The sequence below is a fragment of the Echeneis naucrates genome, chromosome 17 (genome assembly GCF_900963305.1).
Source record: "Echeneis naucrates chromosome 17, fEcheNa1.1, whole genome shotgun sequence".
In the NCBI taxonomy this organism is placed as follows: domain Eukaryota; kingdom Metazoa; phylum Chordata; class Actinopteri; order Carangiformes; family Echeneidae; genus Echeneis; species Echeneis naucrates.
The window spans coordinates 9,254,480-9,280,280 of NC_042527.1; the positions used below are offsets into that span (position 1 = coordinate 9,254,480).

The window sequence follows — 25,801 nt, forward strand, 5'->3', positions numbered from 1 at the left end:
ATGCACCATTGCCACAAGCTACAAAGCAAAAGCTCACCTGGTCAAAGTTATCCAGAGCAGCATGCAAATTGGCATGCATGCCTGTCGGAGGTTCATTGGTGATCTTGATAGCATTTTCCAGAATGCCCTGAATCGAAAAATTATATCATTCAGAGTCACTTTTAAAGTTAAGAACTGATAATGATATTGAATGTACACTGCATCTTCTACCTGTGGGATAATGTGCTCTGCAGGTGTTGGTGCTGGCTGCGCGCTCATAAACACTCTGTAGTCAGGATGAGACTCTTCACAGCAGCGCTCCAGGAGCTTCTCCAGTGAACCCAGCCAGCGACCAACAAGGTGGATGTTCTACGACGAAATGGATTGGAAACCCACAAAGAAAAGTCAGAAAACTGCAGAAAACGTAAGTCAGTGGAACAGTCAATAGTACAGGTAGAGGCTCACACCACCCATCTTTCATCCAGACCTGCAATATCACCCAGTGACCCTCTTTGGCGGCCTTCTCCATGGCAACCTCAGCCACAGCTTCTTGACCCTGACCCAGAGACACATTATGAAGCTTTCCAAGGTCGATAGTGAAACCCAGCTTCCTTCCTGAGAACACAAATGGACGAAAAAATATTGGTCTGCTGTTATGAGTGAAAAACATTTCTTACATTTAGTGCTGCTTTAACAGCATTGTACTGTATTGTGTTTATGGATATGTAGTTGTGTGTAGTCTGTGTGTGTGTTTGCAGTGACTTCGAAGACAATACCCAGTGATTCCACATCTTTTAGAGGGTCCACTCCAGGAGAAAGGATGAAGAACACAGGCGAGGCTGGACCACTTTCTCTGAAGGACTTTGAAAACTCTGTCTTTCGGCCCTCTGTATACTTAACACCGAGCTTCTCCTCCACAAAGTTCCTATTGAATTCCAACAGCAGAAACAAACATTACAAATAAGTGATAGAAATAATTGCTGGATGTAGCCATAAATAAAATACAATTTTGAAAACACTAATCATTTTGGGTGGGAAAAGTAGACATTAGTCAGCATCATGCCCAAGATTTATGATGAAAACGGGAGGATTCAAGATCGAAGACTGATCGCCAGCACCTGAGAGCGTAGGTCATACGGTCAGGTCTCAGGGCTCTCATCATGATAAGTTTCTGCAGGGAGCTTTTCCCCTTCCATTCCTGAGGAAACTTCTCCTTCTCTGGACATTCAGACTCCACCATTTTCTTCCAGCGCTTAGGGGAACCCTCGATGTCCCGGTCCAGGCCACGGAACTCATCGGTGAAACTCATCACCTGCGCAGAGACAAGGAACTGCAGGTGATGATTTATGCTATGATTTATTTCTAAGAGCAAGCCAAATAACTCCAGTGTGTGTTTGCACCTTGATGGCGCTCCATGCTGAGTTGGACAGAAAGTCCAGGGGGCTGATATAGTTGTGGTCAATGTTAAAACGTAGCAGGAAGTCCAGTTCTCGCACATCTATCTCTTTGCTCATCAGAAGCAACTGAAAGAGGGCGAACAGAGTCAGAGACAAAACACACACTTTAAAAACACTGACGCTGACACACACACACACACACACACACACCTGGAAGGCTAGCTGTGCGGTGAAGGTTAGCTTGTCTCTCTCAAACAGTCCCCTGCTGATGTAGTTGAAGGTGGAGTAGGTGACACAGTCTATCAGGGTGCTTACTCTACTCTTCACATCCTCACAGGCCTCTGCGATCTCAACTGCTTTGTGGAAAACCACATTAAAGGCCTGAGAAGAAGAAATAACCAGCACAGCATGCGTTATGCTCACTCATATATTCTTCATCACTGGTTAAGCAGAAGATATTGAATGCGATCTAATTTAGTTCAATATGAATGTGTGCTACTTTCTCATCCACAGTTAGTTTTTGGACTTTGAGATGGCTCTCAATCTTCCCTTCTGGTTACCTTAAGACTGAATTGGTACATGGGGTTTATTTTGTTGAGATCATTCATGATAAAGTAGAGAAGAGACGCTCTAACTGCAACAGGACGATAGTGCTCTCTGGCTTCATTTATCTTCACCTCATTAACTTTAGCTTCTAGGACCTGAGAATGAAGGATAAAAGGACACAAGAATGAATAAAAACAAATAGGACAAATAAAGATGGAGCACAGGGAAAAAAAGGGGGTAGAGCAAATGTTAGGTTATAAAAGAAGAAAACAAGAGAATCTACTGTGATATTCAACACATGCCGGAACAAATCACAGCAGAAAGTGAAATGCCTGTTACCTTCATCTCTATCTCAGCAGCAGTGTGTTTGGTGGTCTCGAGCTTCTCCACCAGCACGTTGTCTCCCAGGAAGTTGCTCTCTGCAGCAGACAATCTGGTCAGCAGCTCATCCTCCAGAAGCTTCAGCTCAATCTTAAACATGTTCTGCTGTTTGGTCAGTTCACTCTGCAGGAAGAGCAGACAAAAATTATTTTTACAAAGTGAAAACGAGGCTGGCAAGGTGTCGCAGTGTTAACCACCAATGTTCTCTGTTTGAACCCTGGGCAGTCCAGAGACATGCATTCAGGTGGATTGATGGCTCTAAATTGCCTGCAGGTTTGAGTGCGAGTTTGGATGGCTGTCTGTAAATATCAATGTCAGCTGGGATTGGCTCCAGCCACCCATGACCGTGACGGACAAGACATATAGATGGTGGATGAACCAAAACTAAAAATGTATTGCTTTTAGTTATCACTGCAACTATTATATAATTCCATCAAAAAACACTGATGGTCACTGTTCAAGAGCATTATGTTGTTGGAAAGGTAAACCAGTAATCCACATAATGAGGGGAAAAAGCTCATTCACCCACCTTAAGGTACTCAAGATCAGGTCTCTCCTGATTCACCACCTGTGCCAGAAGCTGGTCCTCCAGTCCGTCCCTGGTCACAGTGAAATTAATGAGGGTGGTTTGTGCTTGAATCTCTGGCTTGTAGTGAGGATTGGCCAGTTTAGTGTGCAGGATCAGTCTGAAGCCTGGATGGAAGAAACACTCCTTGTCCCCAACCTTTATACAACTGAGATGGGAGGCAGAAAAAAGGCTGGAGTTTGGAGCACGAGAGAAAACGCATTCACATAAACAAATTGGTTTTTGTACAATTGTTCATTGTGGATTTGAAGGGTTACCTGCCCTTCTTGATTGTGTGCCGTCCCAGCAGAGGGTCAATGACAGGGTCAATGGTCTCTTCAAGGTTCTCGATGAGGACAGTGTCACCTGCCACTACAGCCTGTTCTATCACATCTACATAACTGGAATTACTCAAATATTAATATGTGAAAATGAAAAAGTAACACCGAGACAAATTCATTTCCTCTAGAGAGAAACAATAATGTCATTAATGAAAACAAAGAATCAGATCAGTGTCCCTGAAGAAACTTAGGGTGCATTGACACTTGAGGACCTGAGGATATTCGAACTGGAAAGAGAAAACACTGACCCTCTCTGGCCAAGGCTGACAACCTTGAGGCTGCTGCCATAGCGGCTCTTGATCCACTTGATGCCCTGCAGCTGAGGGTCAATGAGGAGAGGCCAGCGCTCACCTGAAAGCAAAACACACATTACACACACAGAGCTACCTGTATGTGTTAAAAAAATCTTGTTCTATCTCTTTAAACATAACCACTTCTCACAATTTGTGAGGATGGTCGCATTCTGAGTGGACATTTTGTCTCCAGGTAGGCCCTCATTGTTCCACTGGGCCACCATTGCACCATCAGTCAGCATTGACACTGGATCCAGGCCTTCTGTCATGGGGATGGACACCTGACAGAGTGATGACATGACAGACACATGAGCAATATGAACCTATGGCTGTAAAGGCCAGGGAGCTGAGGTGAACGCAGAGGGAGGGAAAAGCAGTTGCAGTTGGAAAGAGCAACAGAACATCACTACAAATCTTAAATTTGATTTTGATGTTAGAGAAAATATTTTTCATAGTGGGAACTGCTGTTGTGTAAATTGTGACCTTCTGGTTGCGCAGAAAGGGCATCCAAAGGTTGTCCATTAGTTCTCTTCTGTACTTCTTGGAGAAAGAGCCAGCGTAAGAAATGAATGCTGCAGTTAGGAGAAGATCCCCACACAGAGTTTCCTCCTGTTCATGGTACTCAGCCACTGAATGTGCCCAACGCACATTCTCACTCTGAAACCCAAACCAAGATACAAAATTATACGTCAACCGTAACAGACAAGGAATAGCACAACACACTGCATATAATGAAATATCAAAAATCCATTTTCAGAATTCACTGAAGATTTCCTGTGTCCACCTCAAGCCCTTTGACCAGACGATTGGCCAGTTCTATTGTCTTGTTGGTGTGGTTGACTTCTTCCTGAAAGCGCATTTTCTCTGATGTTGCTTTCCCAAATGCTGTTTTCAGCATTTCAAGGCTACTGTCCAGTTCCTGAGGAAGAGAGTAAAAGTCTAAAATGTGAGAAAAAGCATTGAAGGAGTGTAGCAAGGGAGCTGTCCTATAATTCACTGTAACAAGTAATACGATTATATGACGACACTTATGAAGAAGGCAATAAAGAAAGAAAATTATTAATTAAAGATAAAGGAAGGAACAACGTTCCTGTAAATGGCTTACAGCAAGTTTCTTTCTGATGGCCTCCAATTTTTCAGCAGCCTCAGCCAGATCAGCGTTGGCCTGAGACAAGCACATCCTCTTCATCTCTACCTCACATAACACCTGGTGACATGACAAATGCACACACTTTTTCAATATGACACAGGTTGGCATCAATATTAGCAATAAACCATCTATAACCAATTAAATATAATAAATATCAGCTCATCTTCTTCACCAAGTACATGAATTGAAAACACACAGAAAAGAGCCATACTTACAAAAATCTACCCAGGGCAGCAGGATAATTTGGGAAACAGAAAACAACTTATCAAACAACCAGAACACGGAGATGTACATTGAACAACATCCCACAATGGCCTGGCTTGTATGACACAAACAGCCAGCTGCTGTAAATGTGAGTACCTCATGGAAGCGTATGATGTTGATCACCCAGGCACAGAGCCCTGCAGCAGCCGAGGATTTCTGTCGTACAAACTCTGGGTTGAACTCCGGGTCACTGAGGTACTCATCCCTGACACACCTCACTGTGGCCTCATGGATGTGCTCTTTGTCAAAGTTCACCAGAGTCTGCAGGAAGTCATCCACCTGGATGCACATATGTGCAGAGAGTGTGTGGGAGTGTATCAAATAAAATAGTGTCATGTCACAGTCTCTATGCATGAAAAAAAGAAGTGGACCATAATAATACAACAATATACAATAACAGTTTTCTCACAGTTTTTTTTCCTTTTGCCTACAACACTTTCATTAACCAGGAAAATTAAACACTGAGATAAAAACACTTTTGTAATGTGGTTGTTGGACACAAATCAATCATCAGTGGTTACATAAACATAAAGATCATAATATAAAGAGGTTATAAAAGATTAAAGGCAATGTATTGGAAAAGGGTAAGTGGACTTCACATCAAGTATTGAGCAAAGCGAAAATTGCTAAAATACCAGCATTCAATGGACTATTACAAGATATATGAAAAAATTAATAAAAAATAAAGCATTCATATTAAACTTTAAGTTGTGTTGGCATTTTAGACAAGCTATAACGGATAAAACAGCTTTAACTCATGTCACACAATGTTTTTTCTGGAGTTTGAGAATTCTTGGCTTTGTAGCTGTGGCTCATTAATTTGAGAAACACAACACTGTATCATGTAAAATATCACCTTGCTCATAACCATCTTGGAAGCCTTCCAGCTGCGATCTTTGGGGATTCGGCCTTGGGGAGCCAAAAGCACCAGAACAGCAGCCGAGACGTTGGTGACAATAGCTGGAGGGTTGGGAAACGTCCGCAGCTCTGTCAGGTTCAACTAGTTAACATACACACAAACACACACATAAACACAGACACAGCCTTATAATGCAGTTATATGGCTATACAGTTTATTTGCACTGCTTGTAATGAGCACATATGACATAGATTGGAAAAAGCTAATAAAATAAGCAGAGTGCAGTGAAAGATCTCAGGTCATTGTGTTTTAAGTGTGTGTGTCTGTAAAGTTGTAAACAAGTCTTTTACCCTGTTTAAAGTGTTGAGGGCTGCATTAGCTGCCTGTAGGGCAGGCTCAGCCTTGGCCAGATCATCTTCAGTCTCCTGCTGCTGTTTGGTCACTTTAGCTTGAATTGCTGCCACCTGAACAGTTAAAACACATCATGAACTGTCGCAGATTAGGTTTATTTCCCTCCCGTGTCAAAATGTGGCATGATTTTGAGAACACAGGGGTGTTTGTCTGTTCCTTTGCTCCTTGATAGGACCTAGAATCACACACACGCTTACTCTTTGCTCTTCACCATCAGCCACAGCCCTCTCTTGGTTCAACTTGTCTGTCTGTTGTCCTATCTTAGCAAGGAGTGCTTCAATATCTGTGTTCCTCTGCCACAGCTCCACCTCTTGCACTGCTAGCTTGGCTTTCAAATCCTCCACCTGGAAAAAAAAAAAAAAAAAAAAAAAGGCAGTGCAAAACTATTCGAGAACATTTTTCGGGTGGGCTTACTAACCTTAGCATGTACTCATGCAACACAGTGCATGCTTTCTGACCTGTGAGGCAGTAGACTGCAGTTTCTGTAGCCCATTCTCTAATCTTTCCATCTTCTGGGTCAGCTCTGTGCGCTTCTTCCCCAGCAGATTACCGTACAGCTTCATGAACTCCAGGAAACTCTTTGGGGTGGTGTAGTTAAAATGCTTCTCATTCTGCTGGTACTTGACACTCACCTGAATGGTGGAGTTAAACATTAGTCTGAGAGGGGATCTTAGAGAAGATGACCAGGTGACCAAGGTGCTTCACAATGACTCACCTCATTGACACTCGTGTGGGCGTAAGAGATGAACTCACTGATTGATGCCCTCACATTTGTCTGTAATGGATGAATGCGTTAAGATTTAACACACTGCAGCCATTAGCTAAAGTAACAACATTTTCCCGATAGACTTAACAATCCTGACAAATCTAATATAGAACCATATCTGACAATATTTTGCTTTTGATGAATGAAAGGGAATGAATACTGGTGAATGAGTTGTTACCTCCAGCCCAGGAATCTTCTCTATGAAAGTAGAGCTGACAGACTGCAGGGCAAGCTGAGGCCAGGAGTGGAACCAATCTATTGCTGTGCAATTCACCAGAGCTGGAAACTTCCGTGCACGTGTCCGCAATGTGAATCCAACTGGAGAGAAACACAAGACGACCTGGAGGGGTGGAGGGGGTAACAGCAGACTTATTTCACAATTGATGATGTCGTAAAATGTGTTTAAATAAAGCCAGGGCCATATTATACTTTGATAGACTGTAATAAACAGTTTTTAAATGACATAAATGATATTTCAGACCTTAAGCTGTCTCCGTATCCTCTCAATAAAGAAGCTCCAGCAGTTGTCTCTGGTATCTATGAGTCCTAGTCCTCTGAGCTCCATGCGAATGGATGTCACAATAGTATCCACCTCTTCATCATTAAAAAGGTCTGGAATATCCCCTAAATAACACAAAATAATTTGTATTTCTTTCTGTTTATATATGATACCACAACTTCCCCTATTAGAGTTGCTGATTTGCTGATTTAGTGCCTTTTTGGCCCAATGATGTTGCTTGGTGACAGAATGCTAGATGCTGGCTGGCACACTTTTTTCGACAAAATATTCTGAAGAATATAAATTCTATTCTGTCAGACGTATACACCATCCTAAAGACAAAATATAATGTGATTAGGTGTTAATGGTTTGGCCAAGTGTTTTGTTTCACGAGCCAATCGCATAGCAGACTCAGACTCGAGTCTCATTTCTCTTCTCCAATTCAAATGAATAATAGAAAAGAATTTTTCCCTTTGTCAAGGGTCACTGTATTCATTCTCTGAGAGGCTTTGACACCATAAATTTACATGCAAGAGAAAAAGGTTTGCTCATTCTTGGAACACAGACAATTTTACATACCTGAGGCCAGCATATCATTGATTAGAACCAGGAAGCGTTCATCTGGAATCTGGGCATCTGTATGAAGGAACACTGTCCCAATGTTCTTCACCCCCACTTTGATATACAATGCTGCTATGTCACTCTGGACAGAAGGGGGTTGCAGAAACGGGACAAAGAATACACAACAAGTCACCAACTAATCAAGTCAAAGGAGGAAGGATTGTGCTCCATTTATATTTAGAAGTTGAATGGGATTTTTTTATGTTGTGCATGAGTATGTAGATGTAAACTTACTTTCAGGTCATTGATGCCATAGCCTTTGCGCAGGGTGACCTGGAAAACTTCTAGCACGCTGAGGAAGGCAGCCAGCCGACACAGGCTCTGCTTCCCGCTTCCCCCAACCCCCACCAGCAGGGCATTACCATAGGGAGCCTCCAGGATACGACTGATTCGACACCTTAACACCAACACAGAATACAGCTACATTGTGTGTAGTCTATGGTATATTTACGTGTAAATATGCACTTGTACATGTCAGCAGACAGTATGTGTTGAACTGCAGCTGGTGTATGTGTGTGTCTTACACATGCTGAATCGCTTCTTCAAACAAAACCAGGTCCATGACAGCGTGCAGCTCATTATAATGCTCCAGGGCATCAGCCAGTGTCTTCTGGAGTTTCTCCCAGTCTGAAGCCTGACAGTGAGACCAAATACACAAATTAACTTGATTTGTGCTTACTTACTTCAAAATACATAATGAAATTAAGTTTTTATCGAGACTTGAGTTGAGTACCTTCCAATTCAAGCACCATAAAGAAATGAAAGGTAATTAGATAGTGCATTTATCCTCATTTATTCCATGGCAGATTAGACATGACAGCTGAATTTATGCCATACGGTCTTTGAATATGTGAGCTACAGATAATTCACGTACTAAATTGCCGTAAGTCAAAAACAATTAAACTTCCCTGCTTAAATTATCGCTGCTATTAAAAAATAAATTGATACTTGAGTAGGAGTGGAGTGGCACAAAATCTAAACCAAAACAGCTCAAACTAGCTTGTATGTAAATGTATATGTGTCCACCTGGTGATAGCGAGGCTCTCCCACTCCCTGGGCGAAGTGGCAGTACAGCAAAGGCTGGTGGATAAAGATGGACTCATCTATTCCCTGCGGAAAATTGTCAAGAAGACAGACATAGTGTTATACTGACGTGGTGACTTTCTTTGATCTGATCTGTTGATTATGTATTGCTTATTGCCGAAATAAAACTTTTGAAAATGTTGATGTTTTTAATATCATCATATGTTCTTTGTTTTTTACCTCAAAATATCGCTTGCCAGTGTCCAGGAGGATTTTATTGAACAGTTCCACATCTTTTTCTTCCATTAGTTTGTCAGCATAAACCCTGGAGCTCTCATGAAGCCACAGGTGAACCAGATCAGTGGGGTAACGGACAGACTCGGGCAGGGCAAACAGGATGCCCTATATGCCAGGATGTCAGAGTAGTGGCGTTGATGTGACTTTATCAATGAAGTAAACATAGCACAATAAAGTAATGTATTATGCATTTTCAATAACCTGGAAGATGTTGGAGACGTCTCGGAGGTTGAATATGTAGTGGAAGCGTATAGCTGTAGGCAGGAAGTTCTGACTGATTTTCTGGTGTAGACAAATAGCTGCCTGGATGAGCAAAGCCAAAGCATGAGCAGATGTAGAGATGGTTGTATAGATATTGGCACATACAATATTTATAGGCAGTGCCTTGTATATTGTAGACCTGTATGAGTGTTCCAACTGAGCGAGAGACGCCATAGCTGAAGCCTCCCTGGAGGAAGTGAGCTGACAGGATACTGGAGAAGATGGTGGCCAGTGCATCAGTGCCAGGAAAATGTACTGAGAACACTGCAAAATGTCTCTGGAAGGAAAATGGGGGGTATTTAACAATTATTTACCATTAGGAGTCTGTCCCTTTACCAATATTAATTTCTGAACTGCCTTTAAAATCTGATCTGTATTGTTACTGTAGTATGTAGTGTATGTAACTTTGTGCATTTAAATGTGTACCTGTAGTCTGGGGTTGATAGAGAAGCTCCCTGCTGTTGGGTTCATACAGGTAATATACTGGCAGTTATGTATTTCCTTCAGTACCAGTCGTTGTCTGTCATACCTAAGAAGATCAACATCATTTAATTTCCACCTAACCAACAACAATCTGTATAATGTGTATGAACAGTATCAACAGTGTTTCCCCAAGGCTGCTCTGAGCGAAGAAGCTTTTATTGCACATGACATAATAAGTTGTCAGCGCATAAAATCTACTTAGGTGAGAACATGGGAAACACTGGTACATGCTGACAGAGCGTGGATCTGTAAACGTGTCTCCGTCTCACCAGTGGTTGTAGTCAAGGTGCTGGCGTATGAGTGTGTGCGGCTGGACAGTTCCGTAAACATCCACCTCAGGCATGTTAAGGTCGTCTATGAAGTAAATGAGTCTCTTAGTCGTAGGAGGAGCGAACTTACGACCAGCTTTCTTCTCCAGAGGTTTCTCCAGGACACCTGATAACATATGGATAAGAGCACAAGAGGAATTCATGAAAAGCAGGGAAAATTACTCTCTTCTCATTTCTGCATCTAAAAAAGAACATTAAAAATACATGAATAACTGAACGACTCAGTGCACATGCTGTAGTGAGGGCTGTGAAATCTAACAGCTAATAATAGGCAAATGTAGTGAGGCACTAGAACAAGATGAAATACATTGTGACATAACACCTGGGGTCAAAATCCCTGCCTGCATTTTTCACAAAGTTTCTGCAGATATTCATTTATTTAGCTTCTAAAAAGATGACATTTGGACAAAAAAGATCTAGTTTCCTACTTAATCAAAAGCGCCTTCTCCTTCCTCACAAATAGTTAATGGGAAACAGCTTTAACAATGGCACAAAGGCCATGAAACATGAATGGGCAACAGTCATTTAACTTCTGTTTCCTGTGATTCTTACGCTGTAGCATGGCTGACGTGGTGTAGTAGTTGAAGGGGACTTTGGCTACCATGTAGTCCTCCTTCAGTTTGGCAACTTTATCAGACACCAGGATGGTCTTGCCCACTCCAGCGTTGCCCACCAACATGACAGGTGTGCCTCTCTGGAGCAGCAGGTCCATAAAGTAGGTCAGACAAATAGTTTCTGGGGTGTGGACCAGCACCGTCTAAAGCAGATACCACATAACACGGCTAAATGGCTTGGCAGGAACGTGGTCAATATTGACTGTTGAATATAATCTCCAGTTTTCAATTCATATAAAACCTTAGTACACACCTGTAATGGTACATCAGGTTCCAGCTCAAATGGCACCTTCTTTTCGCTCCAGGGAGTAAATTTTTTTGTGTCAGAGTCAATGAAATAGTCAAAGATGGTGCCCTGTGAGGGAAACTTCACTGCCCGCATTTCTTTAGACCACCAGCGACTGAATTCAGCACGGTAGTCATTCAGCTGAAAATGGCGTTTTGGAGAATATAACATCAAGTAACACAAACAGTAAAATTTGGCAAAAGAAAATTGAGTAAAATTATAATCAACACAAAGAAGTTCTCCAGCACGCACATGATCCTGGAAGAGAGCCCCCCCAAAGGCCCAGACACAGGCAAAGACAAAGTAGATTTCGTAGAGTTCTCGGGGGGAATCAGCAGGAGTGTTTTCTTCTGTCAGCAGGCAATCCAACAAGGAACACAGTGTCTGATTAAGCAAAACGCAGCCATTTTATATTTAATTGGACACTACACTGTATAGTAACACATTTCTCACAACATATAATAGACACAATATAGAAATTTTACAACTGGCTGAATTTTTGTAGATACAAAACAAACATGTTGTGAGTCCTCACCTGCACCATGCTGTTTTCTGGTATGGGTGTTATGGTTTTCAGGTTGCAGCGCACTTGTTCCAGGCAGTATGGCACATACTTATCAAAGAGAATGGTCAGGTTGGCTCGTTCTGATTGGGCCTCTCGGGTGTCGATCCAGCTAGTTACATAACTGAAAATATGGTGAAGACAGCACTTGCTTGAAAAAGCATAATTACAGTGAAGATGTGAGATTGATGTTGATTTAAATTGTTGAGTGTGTCTCACGAGCTCCAGCCAAGGTCCTGTGGGTTGACATAGAGTATTCCTGCTCTGGACACAGTTGCTGGAGTAGCAGCCTTGAGATGACAGATCTCAAACAGGAGACGCATGGAGGACGACAAACTGATCCTCTCATTACTGGCAAGAGTCAATACCTGCACAGAGAAGAGAAAATTCAGTGGGTCAGCAAGTATCTGCAAAACGTAAAAGGACCAGCAGTGACAAAAGTGTATGTACTTAATATTGTTTAGGTTGGATGATGTAAGACTGAATGCTCAAAAAAGGACAAAATATGTCATAAGAAAAAAGCAAAGAAGGCAACAATGTACTTTCACCTTGTTGTCATCCATAACTGTGTTAAGAGACTCAATCCACATGGGGTCAATATCTCCATCCAGTACAATCCATTTGGGCCCATCATGACCCAGTGAGGTCAGCTCTCTCATGGTAGAGGAGAACAGACCTTATATGAAGTGGAGAGAAAAGCAAATCAGTCAAAATAGTCAAATTATTACATGTATAGAGCATTTAAATGAAAGATAATTATGAGCCAGAAAAGGTCCCTTTAACAATTTAACAAAAGTTATTCATCATCATCATCATATTTATTGACATACAAACAAAACTAATTACACACAAATATATATTGTACAATAACCAAAAAAAAAGAAAAGACAGAAGCTCATAGTCTTGAAGATCTAAAGACTTTAAATCTATGTATTCACACATTGCATTATTAGTGTTACCGTTAGTATTTTCCCTCCTTTGTCCCCACAAAAAAGCAAAACAAAACAAATAAACAAGAAAAAAATACAACTGACACTCCTCCACTGTTCTACCGGTCCTGATATTCACTTATATTGATCAAGGTCTGTGATATCTCTGATGACGACTAAAACTACAGCTTGTTCTGGTGTAGCACTGAGTCTTAACATTACTTTACAGTTCCTTGTCCAGGAGTCCTGAATTCGCTTTTTTCTTCTTCAGAATTCTTACTTACTGCAATCTCAGCATTTCTCTTTGTGAGATGCTCATTGACATACAGTATACTCGTGTATCCTTCAGTATGCTTGCATGTTGAAGCAGCTCGATTTTAGATTTCCTCCTCACAAACTGAAGGATGATGATGATGATGTTGTGTTTCAAATGAATAGTACAACACCCAGCTTTATTTTTAAAGTCTAGAGGAATAGCTTTGCCATTGAAGAACTTGGCGACTTGCTGCTCAAGTAAGGGAAGTTCAGCTCATTCTCCCCTTTCTTGTCACCTGCTGTGATTCATGCATAATTGCGATGAGTTGTCTCAAGTCCAGATATCACCAGATCATTCATTCTTGTATATTGTTCCAGATCTCCCACTCTTCTTTCAAGCTTTTCAATCTTATCTTTTTCTTGGTCAAAGCCTTCAGCTGTTGCACTTCCTCCCTTAAATCCAGCAGGCCTGTCTGTTGTGTTACCACATTGGCCAACTATACTGACATGAAATTCAGGGATCTCTTTAACTCTTCCATGTCTTTGGCAATTTTTTTTTGTAGCCATATTTTATGTTTATTATATGAGTACTTCAAGAGCAAGACAAAAGAAAACAACTGTCTTTCTGATACTCCAGGTAATCCAGTAATGCTGGTTCTCAAACACCTGTCATGAAAAGTGTCCAAAACTACAAAAATAGCAGAAATTAATCCTGACAGATGACACCCAAGTATCATGTAAAGTTAGATAAATTCACAAATTCCTTAGATACCAAGTTCTTTTCATGATATTTGACACATTGATAGAGCTGACCATCACCGTATGTCTAACCAGTGGCCATCTTGGCAGCAAAAGTTTGAAATTGACCTAAAGTTGGGAAGAATCGTGTGTTCCTTTAATTATCATCTATTTATTATAAAATTCCCTGTACAATCCTCACCATCTTTCCACTCTCTGGTAGCAGGGTGCAGGTAGCCAAACAGCTCATCTGTGGTCACTGCTTTAGGGTTGATATCGTTCCATACAGGCTTCATCTTCATGTTCGTATATGTTCTATGAAGAGTCTTCAGGATCTGATAACCAAATGTACTGTAAATATATGATACAGTGTCTTTTCACAGGAGTAAATCTCATTATCAGTCTAGATGGTGTGGAAATTTTAGTGCACTGTGGGTTGCTTTCTGACTTTAGATAGTAATACAGGGCAGCAGCAGGGCAGTGCAATAGTTGAGTGTGTTTTCGACTTATCTCCCTATTTTCTATATAATAAATAAAAAATCTTAAGATCTCTTAAGTGCTACGTGAAGAAATATTTTGTGATACAAATATAAAATTGTATTTTTTTTATGTTGTTCATTAAACCAAATGAAAGCTTAGACTATGAATGTGGTGTCGTGGATTCTGTAGGTAGACAGAAGTTAACCTGGCTCTTTCCAGTTCCTGGCCCACCTACTACAAACACAGAGTGCCTGACAGCCAACAGCTCCTCCAGCTGAGTCACCTGAGGACACAAATACAGTGATTCATACTTGATTCCTGCTCGTAAAAACAATATTAATATTTTTACACTAATTATGCTGATGAACCGTGTGTGTATGAATTTTATTCATTGCCTATATTGGTTTTCTTATATTTTCTTAATACAAATTAATACAATACAAACTCAAATGACGGTTTGTGCTGGTACTAAAAAAGAGGGGCTTGGCATTTTTAAAGAGAAGATAAGACACCTTAAGTATGAAGTTTTCTTCAGGCTGCAGGCGCAGTTCACTGACTGACTGGCGAACGCAGTTTTCCAGCTCAGGGTCTCTCTTCCTGGGAACGTCCAGCTGAGGAAACAGGTCACTGATCAGCCCGAGGAAGATGGGCACATCACTGGTCACTATCTTAGGCAGGTTGAAATCCCTCAGTGCCCGCATTAGCACCTGAGGAGAAATTAACCAATTAATAAAAAAAACTAAAAACAAAAACAAAGCATATGCACTTAAATAAATTGAAATATGTGGACACTACAAGCTGTATTATTCCAAAGAGCTGATCTTAGATTAACTACTCATGAGATGAGAGATCGATACCTGCTCTTCAGGTCTGCTACGATCCTCTCTTTTTAGAGATCCTGCCACAACCAGAACTGATTTGATGGCCCTTAAACCCCAATCATAATGATCCTGAAAGAGAAATGAATTGAGTTGCGTAAGTAATCACACAAGTATGATAATTTTACATTAAATTGTTGCTGAAATTGCAGGGCTATACAAATTGTGAATTTTCAAGTAGGAATGCTGAGGAGTGAAAATTGCATTCCAAAACTCATACTAACTTTGATCATGTCCTTTATATCCATCATAATATACACAAAAGTATTGATTAAAAGTTAAGTAAAAGGAGGCAGCAAGCATTATCAGCCTTGTCAGTCAATCAAATGATCAGCATGCAATGAATTATCAAACCATAAGGAAAAGTCAGGAAAAGATACGATAGCACCCCCTAGCGCATGTCAAACGTTTGTCCTGGATTATTAGATTGTGTGTACTCTTCGTAAAATACCTCAGAGGATAATTTAAGTAACTTTGGAAAATTCTATGTTCTATGAACGTACCTGTTTGGAGAGCAACTCTTTACAAAGAGTGTAGAGACTGATGAATTTCCGTGCCAGCAAACGAGCATCTATGAAGCCTTCTGCCACCAACATGATCTCACAGATCAGCTCAAAGTCAGGGATCACCATGGCACATGGCCTAAACCAAACCAAACCACTCTTATTTTTAATTAGTCACCTTTAACATGAGTTGATCTTCCAATTCGCTTTATATATCTGACCTGAATAAAGCTTTGAGGTTCTCTGGGAGTTCAGCTCTGCCAGCATAACCAGGGTTCAGGGTGACGAAGATTCCCACTGTTGGCTTCAGCTCAATCTCCTCTCCAAGGAAATGGAACCTGTGCACACATACAGAACCAATTATAGATTACAAAAGGGATACACAGAAATTATATTTCCGTTTTGCATTGGCAGGAAACGTGCATAACTATATGGACAGTTTACAAGGCCATTTACCTTTGCTTCTTGTTGCGTACAGCATCCTGTATAGTTTTGACCTGTACAGCCACCACAGAGAGCACTTCGACCGATATCCTGTTAAATTCATCAAAGCATCCCCACACGCCTGTCTGAGCCAGACCTTTATAAATATTTCCTATGGACTGAAGAAATGTGATGGAGATAGAATACATTAGATAAATGTGACATTTTGACACTGTGGCCAGCATCTGCACAGTCGAAGCTACCTTGTAGTCCATCTGCTCTGAGCAGTTGAAGACATATACCATGATACCCAGAGAGCGTCCAAGGTCCTTAGTAGTTTCAGTCTTACCAGTGCCAGCTGGGCCTGAGGGGGCACCACTCATTGTCAGGTGGAGGGACTGAGTCAGGGTTATATAACACCTAACAGAAATTGAAAAGATATATATATATATATATATATATATAGAGAGAGAGAGAGAGAGAGAGATGCATGTATGATTCAGTGGAACTGTTAATAGTAAATAATGTTGTTTTAAGTTGTTTTAAGCCACACATCATGAAGTGCCTTGACCTGATAATGGCTGTGGAGGAAGAGGACTCTGTCACTAATATTTGTTTTCACTTTATCCAAACAAAGGCCCACATGCAACTTTTCTTTAAAGAACTAGAAGTGTGTGTGTACCTGTCAGTGAGTGGAGTGATGACCAGCCTGTTAGTGTTCCCCAGGTATTCATAGCTGAACTGAAACTGAGCGTCACAGATGTTAACGTAACAGTGTCGGGTTTCATCATCCCAGCGATGGCGTAACTGGGAGAGCCACGCAAATGCCTGTCCTGTTGTCACCTGAGGGACACACAACAAAAACAGGAAGGCCTAATTAAAGAAAACATTGTCCATTAACCATGATCCCAATAATACACTTTTCTTTATCAAGACGGTTTAATTATTTGCTAAAAACATGGTAAATATGATGATTACCTTCTGAGTTATGAGATTGGCCACCACGTCTCGAGCGTGAACATCGATAGTACAGACAGTCATTATTTTCTGTCTATCTCCAGGGGTTAATTCTCCAAGCAACATGTGGATGAGCAAGTTCAGTTGTGTAATCTATAAAATCAGAATTCAGCAAACATCACTGAAGAAATAAGCAAGCTTATTAAACCATCATCATAATTATTGTAAGTGTGTTAGTAATACCTGTTTTCTGTTGTAGTCTTTGAGGGCTGTCTCAAATCCTTCCTCCACTCTCTCAAAGGCAATGCCCACATCTGTGGCCCACCACACCTGACTACCAGTCAGTCCTACCTATGAACGGAAGGAAAACAGGCCCAGACGACAGATTATTTCCATGTTTGCAAACTTGAAGTTTTAATTCCACCAGTCATCCATAAATTGCACCTGTGCAGGATAATCAAAGAGCCACTGGTCTCGTGGCTTGTCTTCATAGGCCGCTACAGCCTCCTGGATCTCCTTCTGAACTGTACAGCGCATGGTGTTCTCCAATGCACTTAACCAACACTCAGCCTGAAGACAGACTCAAAATGTCAAAATAGAAATAGAAATAAAACAAAGCGCTTGAAAATGATTGCACATGGCAAATGTATTTAAGCACAATTATATACTTATTGGACATATGATAAAGAACATAGACAAAGATGTTAATTAAGCTAAACCATTTTATGGTGATGGCTGAATACAGTGGTGACTGTAATTCTACAAACTTGTAAATCATATTTTGCTGTTCAGTACCTGTCCTACACAGAGACAGGGCTCAGACAGTGGAACATATTCTCCCTCTCTGCTGTACATGCCTATCGCAACTGCCTCCTCATCCTCCTCTGCTCTTCCATTTCTGTCTGAATCCTTGAAGCGAAGATCTGCAATGTTGTCAAAAAGCTTCAGCAGATGTCTGGTCACCTAGAAAAAAAACAAAAACACACACAGAAAGCATTTCAACGGAATTCATCAAATAGTCTGAATTTTCTTTGTCTTTCATTTCTATTTTGATCAACAATCTCCACAACACCAAGAAACAGCCTGAAGAAAAGAGCACACTGATAACTTAAATGATCTGGTTATCCCTCAGTGAGTTATTTCTTGAAAAAAATAATTCTGTCACTTCTTTGGGTTGTGTTCCTTTGGACACGATCTCCAGCAGGTCTGAGGCAGAGACAAAGTAAAATCTGGGGAATGTGAGCCTCTTGGTCTCCAGGTACTCAGCCAGGGCCTTCTCACACACAGACAGTCGCTGCTGCAAAGTCTCCAGGTTCTCAAGGAAACCAGGCTGGTTGGTCACCTCAACCACATTACTGTTCTGCACCACCTCAATCATCAAGCCCTTGGAAAGAGCAGAAAATGAAAAAGATGCACAAAGCACAGTGCAATAGATGAGCCACCTTGTTGATACAGTTGGCACAGGCCTTGCTCTGCCATGTGCAACTGTTACCTGGAAGTCAGAATGTATTCCCTGGAAACGCTTTGCATCATTGGCCAACTGGCAGCGGATGTCGTGGCTATTGGTGAAGATACTGTTAAGGTGTGCCCAGGTCTTCTGGACAGACATCCAGGAAGAGATGACCAGGTCAGCCACCATTAGCTTCTTTTGCCATCCGCTCACCTCTTCCTGGAAATACTCTACATACTTGCTCATCAAGATATTCTGCAGCTGAACCTGAAGAGACATGGAAAAAGTCGTTTACACTCCAAAAGCCTCTTTGGCTCTCCAAACCAACAGAGAAATACGTTGCATCATAATACACATATTCAGTTCAAGTGGTCATATTTCCCATACTGTGGGGAAGCAATATAGTGATGCACACTCACCTGGTTGTCTTCCAAAGTCTCTATTAGATTTTCATCTGCTTTGAGCAGAGGGGTTCCTGTACTGGCATGAGCCTCATATGACAATGACATAACACTCCATGTCTGGGTTATCTCTGCCAAAACCTAAGCCAATAATACAAAATATCTCTTTTAAAGATGTGGAATTAAGAGTGCCCCCCCCGCCAAAAAAAAAAGATGGCTAGCTGGATAGAAATAAAGCTTAAGAAGTTTATTGTTTTGCACATTTCTGTGTAATACTGTTAGTCGTTTAGAGTTAGAAAACATTTATGCATCAATAAAGTCATATATCTTATTTTTTTGATTTATTTAAGAAGATGGTTGAAACTACAATCAATGGCCAATGATATTGTGGCATTGATGGAGGCTTATTTTTTATTAAGATTAGAAAAAATTTTCTTCAAGTTAACCCATCACTCCAGGAAACTGAACTGAATTACAAAATGTCCTACTATAACGAACCCAATAAGGAAATGTTTATTTGGTATAGTCAATACTTGGTGGTTACCTTACAGCATTGCTGACTACTATATGAATATATTAAAAGTACCTTCTCTATGGCCATTTCCTTAACAGCCTTGTCCACTATGTTTTTGACCTCTTCCTCCACACGGTGAAGGTGCAATTCCAAGAGGTCACCCAGGGTGGTGCCCTCCCCCATTTCAAACATGACCTAAAGGCCAAAAAAAAATTCCAGGCAACCATGAGCGTGATTAGATTTCAGATCAGGATAATTGGGTTCACTGAACCGTGCTGATCATTAAAGGCCTGGAGGACTCTGTAGAAGAGTTGAATGAAAGTACATGAACACTAGATTAAAGAAGAACAGAACGGAACTCAATAAAATAGCAAATGCACAGTGCAGAACGTGATCAATAGTGAAACGTTATTGAATCTGTTGGTATGAGACACTGTGATGCAGCAGAGATAGTCTCATACCCCGGTGGTGTTCATAAGCTGTTGCCAGTGTCTTTCTCTAACAGCAGAGTTTTGCAGCTCATTGACAGCTCTCAGAGAGGTCAACAGGTTCTTCACAGTTGACTCCAGACCCATGTAGACATCCCAGACCCGCACCTCCTTATCCAACATCTTCATTTCCTTAATGTGTGACAGAAAGATTTATTAATCATGAAATAATTCAGAAATAGCGACAAAAAAAAAAGAATTTCATTATATCTGTCTTTCAATGGGAGCTTGCAATACTTTAGCAAATCGTCTCAGATCCATGTCCATTTGCTCAACATTGATCTCTTTCCATGGAGTCTTGGTCCAGTCCTCAATACTAGTCTGACATAAAAGAGGAGAATGGAACCATTTATACTGATTATATAACGAACTTTACAGAGGAAAAGGAAATCAGAGCAAGAGCGGCAATTGTGTAAGCACGTGCAGAGTGGAAATCGAATGCCAATTTTTACTGTGCTAATTACTGTGTACCTTAACAAAGATGACCATGTCCCAAACTGCTTTCACCATTATGATGTCAGAGCGACACTGACGCAGCTGCTTGTACTCTGGGAAGCTGACCTCAAATAGATCAGCAGTGTCCTGCAGCTTCTTCATTTCTGTCTCCATCACTGCTACTGTTCGATTGGACTGAAACAAGGACGTTTTGGACATAAATTATTATCATTATATTACCGTTTCACCAAAAATTATGGAATGTATTTCTGCTGTAATGGTATGACCTCTTTGAATAGGAAATTATGTACACTTTTTAACTTGCCTTATCAATTAATTTATACGGCTCTTCCACGTTAATCTTAAATATTGGTTCAGTGCGAAACAGTTCTCTGAACTCATGCTGTTTAACCTAAAAATCGGAGACAAAACAGAAAATGTGAGTTTCAATAAACTGTAGATTTTGAGATAATCTGCCTCCAGCTGTCCATCTTCCACCATCCACACTATGGCGTGTGGTGTCAGTCATATATAATGCAGGATAGAAAGGGAGAAGGTTTATATGTCAGATATTGAGCTCTTTGTTGGGGGCCTCCACACTGACATCCGATCCGTCACACACAGCCTTACCTCAAACCGAACACATTTCCTGCGTATAACTGAAACTTCATTTGATTGCAGAGGTGCCACCTCATGTTTGACGGTGAAGGCAATTTTCCTGAGACTCTTCCATTTCTCGGGCAGCTCCTGTGTGAAGAACATAATTTATGGATAAAAAAAAAAAAGACATATTCTACTAGTATTCATGGAAATATGTGCATCTGGGCAACAACACACACTTCAAGCTGTGTGTAAACGCTCTCAGGCAGTTGCTGTCCGTAGGTCTTGAGGAGTTCAGCAGTGGACTTGAGAGGTTTGAAGTGCTGCTCATTGCTGATCTGTCTGTCTCGGATGGCCATGAGGTGTCCCATGATGTCCACAAGACCTGCATAGTCACCATCTGACACCTTGTTAGAAAGACCATGGGCTGTATCCTGAACAAAAGAGGATAATTCTCTCACACTGCATGACAAAGAGAAGATGATGTTAATGGGTGTTAATCATTTTACATCATTTTTGAAATTATTGTCCATTTAGAGAGAAAACAAGATATGAGTTTGTTTGCATTCACCTTTGGTTGACATGGTTTAGCAGGTGCTCCTTGAACATCCAGCTCCACCTCTTTATGACATTCATCAGTGTATGCTTAAAGGGTCTGATGTCAAGCTGCAGCCAGCCATAAAACACCCTCCTGTCCTCCATTTTGCTCACTCGTTCATACAGAGACTCAAACAAGTTAATCTGAAAAGACCAATGATATGACAGCTCAGAGAAAATGGTCAAAGAAAAAAGAACCAGAGTCCTGCCATTGACAAGATCAATACAAAATGTAAATGCAGGCACATAAAAGGCTGGTGAAGCACACCTGCTCTTTGAAATTATCCAGTGTGGGTGGGTTCTTCTTCAGTTCATAGTCAGCGTACAGCTCAGCTTCTTCTGTACTCAACACATGGCCATAAAGCAAAAACTGCCTCATGAATTCAGACCTGCGATATGTTAAGAAAAAAGGAGTGGTTTTTCTATTCACTTCAAACTATCATTTTTAAAGTAATGAGAATGACAGGAAGTCTCATCTCACCTATCATCGGTCCAAAGGTAGCTGTAACTGGCAAATGACCCCTGGTATTCCCTGGCCTGAAAATGAATAGTCATTCATTTCAGTGAAAACAATGAAGCATTGTAAATTGGTCTTTATCTGTGGACAGAAAACAAACACCTACCTTAGCGATAACAGATCGTGCCCGTGAGCGGATTACATGGCACATTGCTGACAAATCCTCCTTTTTATTTATGTCACACTACAAGATGAGAAAAAAATAGCTGGATATGGCAGTGTAGCAGTGTAAGAAGTGACATATATTTTTATGTTAATGCAGTATGTGTGTATAAGCTGAGAATTTACAGCACCTGATAGTTTTCCAGTTGTTTATGATTAGCCACTCTGGCAATGAAGGATGCCATGTTTGTGATATTTGCCACCATCTTATCCACAATATCATAGAAGTTACCACTGTGGTTAAAGTCAAATGAGGGCTCAAAGGTCATCTCATTGTTTTTGAGTACCAGCTGGACCTCAAACAACGGTGTAATACGCTGGGCTGCATCTGTGTTGTCCATTAGGTATTGCAGGGAGCACCGCACTGCACTGGAAAAGTCTGCTATGATCATCTGATCCACATACTCTGTGTAGGCCTGCCACTCACTGCTGTTGAGGTCTGTAACACCGAGCAGAGACTGGTTCTCCTGGAGTGCAAGGGAAAAGCAGTGCATCAGAGAGTGTTAAGGAGGCTGTTAACATCCTTCTCATTGTAATCAACGGTGAGACTTTGTACAAACCTGCAAAAGTTTGTGAATCTGCTCTCCTGTACTGGTGATAAGTGCATGCTGTTTGGAAACACACTCCTCAATGTCAGAGAATATGAGTAGAGCAGAACTGTGGCTTTTTCTTGTGATGAAGGCACGGTGGCTGAATTTACCCATGTGGGCCTGGATAGCCTCTATGTTAGATTTGCTCTTTTGGACGCGACTGGAGATGCTCTGGTGATGACAAAGGAGAAGTTATCAAAGCCAGGAATAATGCTCCCTTTGGTTGGCAGATGCATGCATTTTCTTTTTAGAAATCTGTTCCTTTTAGAAATACCAAACTTCATGCTCCATTTATATTCACATTTCACTGCTGTTTTAACAATACCATTAAATTAACTCTGAAATTAACCAGTTATTCTTTATATTTCATCTTGAAATGCATCTGAGACCAGCTTAGACTAGTGTCAACATGAATGCTTTAAGTAGGAAATGTCAATTCCCATTGAAAATATTGTGCACCTTGACCAGGTCTCGCGTGCTCTGAATGTAGTCCCAAAGGTCATCCTGAGCCCAGGTAAGCTCCTGCAGAGCTGGATGAAGTTGCTGTTTTGTCCTGTCCATTTCATCTTTCACTAATCCCAGCTCTACAGCCAGGATGGTATTTTGCAGCTGGTTGTACCATTGGGTCACCAAGGTCAGCGTCTGTCTGTGCTAGATTTTATAATAGAGGCTATCAGATTGAGTTTGACATATTTCCAACAAACCATTCGCTGTTAAAGAATTCATACACTATTAAATATAATTAGCTGTCTGTCATAATGTCCAGTGCAATACGAGGAGGTTAACTAAGCACCATGTACAGTCTTTCCCTTTTGGAGTAGAGATGGAGAGCTGCTTTGGGAATGGTTTGGTTCTTCAACATACCCAAATACTTCACCTCCCTTAGCACTGATGTCAACTGGGAAGAGAGAGGAGAACATGCACTCAACAATATGATACAACAAAGTTTTGTTTCCTTTTAGGACAATGGGAATAAATCTGAAATGATAGGATCATCAGATGAACTGCAAATCTCATTTACACTCATGAATATATGAATGGTAGATATGTAAAGGCAATTATTGTTGGAATTAAAGGCACATATACAGTATATGGCACATTAGAAGAAATGCACATAGTCCATCAGATAAGAATTTATCCTTGGATTAGTTGGATTGGTTATTCATTGCTGCTGTGCTTTTCAGTGAACATTTCATCACTTTTTTCTTATTTTATGCTGATTATGTTTTCTGATAGTCACACACTGGTTATAGATGTGAATGCAAAATAGTCCCGCTCTTTATTCAAAGCAAACTAGTGCAACTGTTCCACTGGTAATTTCATGCACATCAAGTCGATGCTGTAAAAAGCAGTGAAGCCTGTACTGAATTCATGAATTTAACTCAGGCTAAATAAGTATGCCAGAAAAATGTTGTGTGCTCTGAAGTTATTAATATATTTACTGTTGACTTTTTGTGCTTACAGCTGGACTGAAGTTGACCTGAAACAGGCCTGTATGAGTATCCAGTGTGAGAAGTGGTTCCCTCAGGTGGGTTTCACAAAGTTCCTCCAAGCCCTGAGTCCACTCTGTGAACAGCACCTCATCATGCTGGTCCAGAGCCTCCAGAACATGTTCACACCTCTGGAGGACATTATCTGCCTCAGCACACCCTAAAGGCCTGGCAAGAAAAGATGGAAGGCAGAATACTGTTTGTACATTAGCTTGTATGTAGTGACACGCAAACTGCATTGATCAACAACTGGACACCTCACTTACTAAATAATGACAAATTAGTTAAGTAAATTCAGAGCTGATGTAACGTTTCACATATATTACCTTTAAAATCAATTCGTTTTTAAGGTTTGAAGTGTTTAGATTTGAGTTTAATCAAAACAGATATATCAAGTACATACGACAAGCTGCAGATCAAATTAAGATTTCAGTTTTTAAGAGGACTGCTTGCGGAGTCCTAGGAACTCTATTGATATACATTACACAGTGCATTACAGTCTATGCTTAACACAGTGTGTGTATGAGTACAGTGAGCCCATACATTTGGGCCAGCTGGCAGAGGTTACTCCTGTTGGTCAGGATTCGAGTCCGAAGTTCCTGTGACCATTTGAGGTTGCCAACCACTGATGGCATGTTTTTCCCCAGGACTGCAGTACCTGACTGGAGCTGAAAAAAAAAAAAGCTTAATTCATTTAATTCATGATGAAATCATGCTTATTATCAATAAATTTTTCCAATTAATCGTTGCACATATTTGGCAAAGTGTGTGACACTTTTGTGAAGTAGGCTTGTCAAAACTCCAATTTCTGTATTAGTAAGGATAATTATTTCTTGTCCACTTCTCTGACCCCATCTCTGTGTTGGTCAAGTATAATTTGACAGTGGCCTATTTCTTGGTTGAACATGATCAACAACATGCTGTAGTTGGGAGAAAACAGCTGATGGATTCTGGGTCTCTCAAGCAGGGTGCCGAAAATCTTTAACAGCTAAATGGGACAGAAACAAAGTTTAAGATAGTGAATCGTGACCTGAACATATTATTATGCATTATGAGAAGTATAATACAATTTGCCTTAAAGTACAGTAAATTTGTTAAATAAATAAATAAATAAATAAATAAATAAGAAATAAAATATACAATTTTTGAGGAGCAACAGTTTACCTTAAAGGTTGACTTCAGGTTTTTGGAATGTTGGAAAGCCAGATTGAGAACAGTCCCAAGTCTCTGATCGAAATCTCTGTTTTGATCCATAAAGCTCCTGTAGTGATATAGAAAATCCTGGATAGATAGGAAATGGTGGTTCATATCTGCTCTTATTATTAGGCAATTTTTCTTATGTAATATTTTCTGTGCAGTAGTTCAACTAGCCCTTTGCACAGTTAAAAGTAGTTGTTAGAATAATACGCTTCCAAAAAATATATTAGAACAGTATTAGAAGTATGAAAACATACTAAATCAATTTCT

At 40.7% G+C, this 25,801-nt stretch overlaps 1 protein-coding gene across 1 annotated transcript in view; it reads right to left on the reverse strand.

Moving 5' to 3' along the window:
* Nucleotides 1-25,801, reverse strand: part of dnah9l (dynein, axonemal, heavy polypeptide 9 like) — a 32,843-nt gene that overhangs the window by 2,784 nt on the left and 4,258 nt on the right. The window contains exons 8-80 of the mRNA XM_029524748.1: nucleotides 25,185-25,322; nucleotides 24,878-25,002; nucleotides 24,307-24,502; nucleotides 23,638-23,742; nucleotides 23,304-23,495; nucleotides 22,815-23,015; nucleotides 22,386-22,721; nucleotides 22,199-22,276; nucleotides 22,057-22,112; nucleotides 21,844-21,964; nucleotides 21,550-21,719; nucleotides 21,218-21,440; nucleotides 21,009-21,125; nucleotides 20,704-20,790; nucleotides 20,415-20,573; nucleotides 20,181-20,264; nucleotides 19,917-20,075; nucleotides 19,528-19,650; nucleotides 18,960-19,082; nucleotides 18,583-18,807; nucleotides 18,256-18,474; nucleotides 17,886-18,053; nucleotides 17,535-17,660; nucleotides 17,334-17,441; nucleotides 17,112-17,243; nucleotides 16,816-16,976; nucleotides 16,397-16,553; nucleotides 16,167-16,312; nucleotides 15,932-16,048; nucleotides 15,711-15,849; nucleotides 15,187-15,279; nucleotides 14,842-15,036; nucleotides 14,535-14,612; nucleotides 14,027-14,184; nucleotides 12,476-12,605; nucleotides 12,147-12,295; nucleotides 11,901-12,051; nucleotides 11,618-11,749; nucleotides 11,333-11,506; nucleotides 11,018-11,222; nucleotides 10,406-10,571; nucleotides 10,080-10,182; nucleotides 9,793-9,930; nucleotides 9,594-9,695; nucleotides 9,336-9,497; nucleotides 9,099-9,182; nucleotides 8,597-8,706; nucleotides 8,307-8,469; nucleotides 8,031-8,154; nucleotides 7,434-7,576; nucleotides 7,131-7,292; nucleotides 6,902-6,961; nucleotides 6,645-6,818; nucleotides 6,384-6,530; nucleotides 6,126-6,239; nucleotides 5,773-5,916; nucleotides 5,013-5,195; nucleotides 4,608-4,709; nucleotides 4,287-4,421; nucleotides 3,986-4,159; nucleotides 3,651-3,783; nucleotides 3,458-3,560; nucleotides 3,147-3,269; nucleotides 2,833-3,037; nucleotides 2,262-2,426; nucleotides 1,937-2,077; nucleotides 1,587-1,757; nucleotides 1,380-1,502; nucleotides 1,098-1,291; nucleotides 756-904; nucleotides 467-594; nucleotides 211-348; nucleotides 38-127 (exon numbers count right to left, since the gene is read on the reverse strand). Coding sequence (XP_029380608.1) covers nucleotides 38-127; nucleotides 211-348; nucleotides 467-594; nucleotides 756-904; nucleotides 1,098-1,291; nucleotides 1,380-1,502; nucleotides 1,587-1,757; nucleotides 1,937-2,077; nucleotides 2,262-2,426; nucleotides 2,833-3,037; nucleotides 3,147-3,269; nucleotides 3,458-3,560; nucleotides 3,651-3,783; nucleotides 3,986-4,159; nucleotides 4,287-4,421; nucleotides 4,608-4,709; nucleotides 5,013-5,195; nucleotides 5,773-5,916; nucleotides 6,126-6,239; nucleotides 6,384-6,530; nucleotides 6,645-6,818; nucleotides 6,902-6,961; nucleotides 7,131-7,292; nucleotides 7,434-7,576; nucleotides 8,031-8,154; nucleotides 8,307-8,469; nucleotides 8,597-8,706; nucleotides 9,099-9,182; nucleotides 9,336-9,497; nucleotides 9,594-9,695; nucleotides 9,793-9,930; nucleotides 10,080-10,182; nucleotides 10,406-10,571; nucleotides 11,018-11,222; nucleotides 11,333-11,506; nucleotides 11,618-11,749; nucleotides 11,901-12,051; nucleotides 12,147-12,295; nucleotides 12,476-12,605; nucleotides 14,027-14,184; nucleotides 14,535-14,612; nucleotides 14,842-15,036; nucleotides 15,187-15,279; nucleotides 15,711-15,849; nucleotides 15,932-16,048; nucleotides 16,167-16,312; nucleotides 16,397-16,553; nucleotides 16,816-16,976; nucleotides 17,112-17,243; nucleotides 17,334-17,441; nucleotides 17,535-17,660; nucleotides 17,886-18,053; nucleotides 18,256-18,474; nucleotides 18,583-18,807; nucleotides 18,960-19,082; nucleotides 19,528-19,650; nucleotides 19,917-20,075; nucleotides 20,181-20,264; nucleotides 20,415-20,573; nucleotides 20,704-20,790; nucleotides 21,009-21,125; nucleotides 21,218-21,440; nucleotides 21,550-21,719; nucleotides 21,844-21,964; nucleotides 22,057-22,112; nucleotides 22,199-22,276; nucleotides 22,386-22,721; nucleotides 22,815-23,015; nucleotides 23,304-23,495; nucleotides 23,638-23,742; nucleotides 24,307-24,502; nucleotides 24,878-25,002; nucleotides 25,185-25,322 — 10,509 coding nt within the window. The remainder of the gene's footprint in view (nucleotides 1-37; nucleotides 128-210; nucleotides 349-466; nucleotides 595-755; nucleotides 905-1,097; nucleotides 1,292-1,379; nucleotides 1,503-1,586; nucleotides 1,758-1,936; nucleotides 2,078-2,261; nucleotides 2,427-2,832; nucleotides 3,038-3,146; nucleotides 3,270-3,457; nucleotides 3,561-3,650; nucleotides 3,784-3,985; nucleotides 4,160-4,286; nucleotides 4,422-4,607; nucleotides 4,710-5,012; nucleotides 5,196-5,772; nucleotides 5,917-6,125; nucleotides 6,240-6,383; nucleotides 6,531-6,644; nucleotides 6,819-6,901; nucleotides 6,962-7,130; nucleotides 7,293-7,433; nucleotides 7,577-8,030; nucleotides 8,155-8,306; nucleotides 8,470-8,596; nucleotides 8,707-9,098; nucleotides 9,183-9,335; nucleotides 9,498-9,593; nucleotides 9,696-9,792; nucleotides 9,931-10,079; nucleotides 10,183-10,405; nucleotides 10,572-11,017; nucleotides 11,223-11,332; nucleotides 11,507-11,617; nucleotides 11,750-11,900; nucleotides 12,052-12,146; nucleotides 12,296-12,475; nucleotides 12,606-14,026; nucleotides 14,185-14,534; nucleotides 14,613-14,841; nucleotides 15,037-15,186; nucleotides 15,280-15,710; nucleotides 15,850-15,931; nucleotides 16,049-16,166; nucleotides 16,313-16,396; nucleotides 16,554-16,815; nucleotides 16,977-17,111; nucleotides 17,244-17,333; nucleotides 17,442-17,534; nucleotides 17,661-17,885; nucleotides 18,054-18,255; nucleotides 18,475-18,582; nucleotides 18,808-18,959; nucleotides 19,083-19,527; nucleotides 19,651-19,916; nucleotides 20,076-20,180; nucleotides 20,265-20,414; nucleotides 20,574-20,703; nucleotides 20,791-21,008; nucleotides 21,126-21,217; nucleotides 21,441-21,549; nucleotides 21,720-21,843; nucleotides 21,965-22,056; nucleotides 22,113-22,198; nucleotides 22,277-22,385; nucleotides 22,722-22,814; nucleotides 23,016-23,303; nucleotides 23,496-23,637; nucleotides 23,743-24,306; nucleotides 24,503-24,877; nucleotides 25,003-25,184; nucleotides 25,323-25,801) is intronic.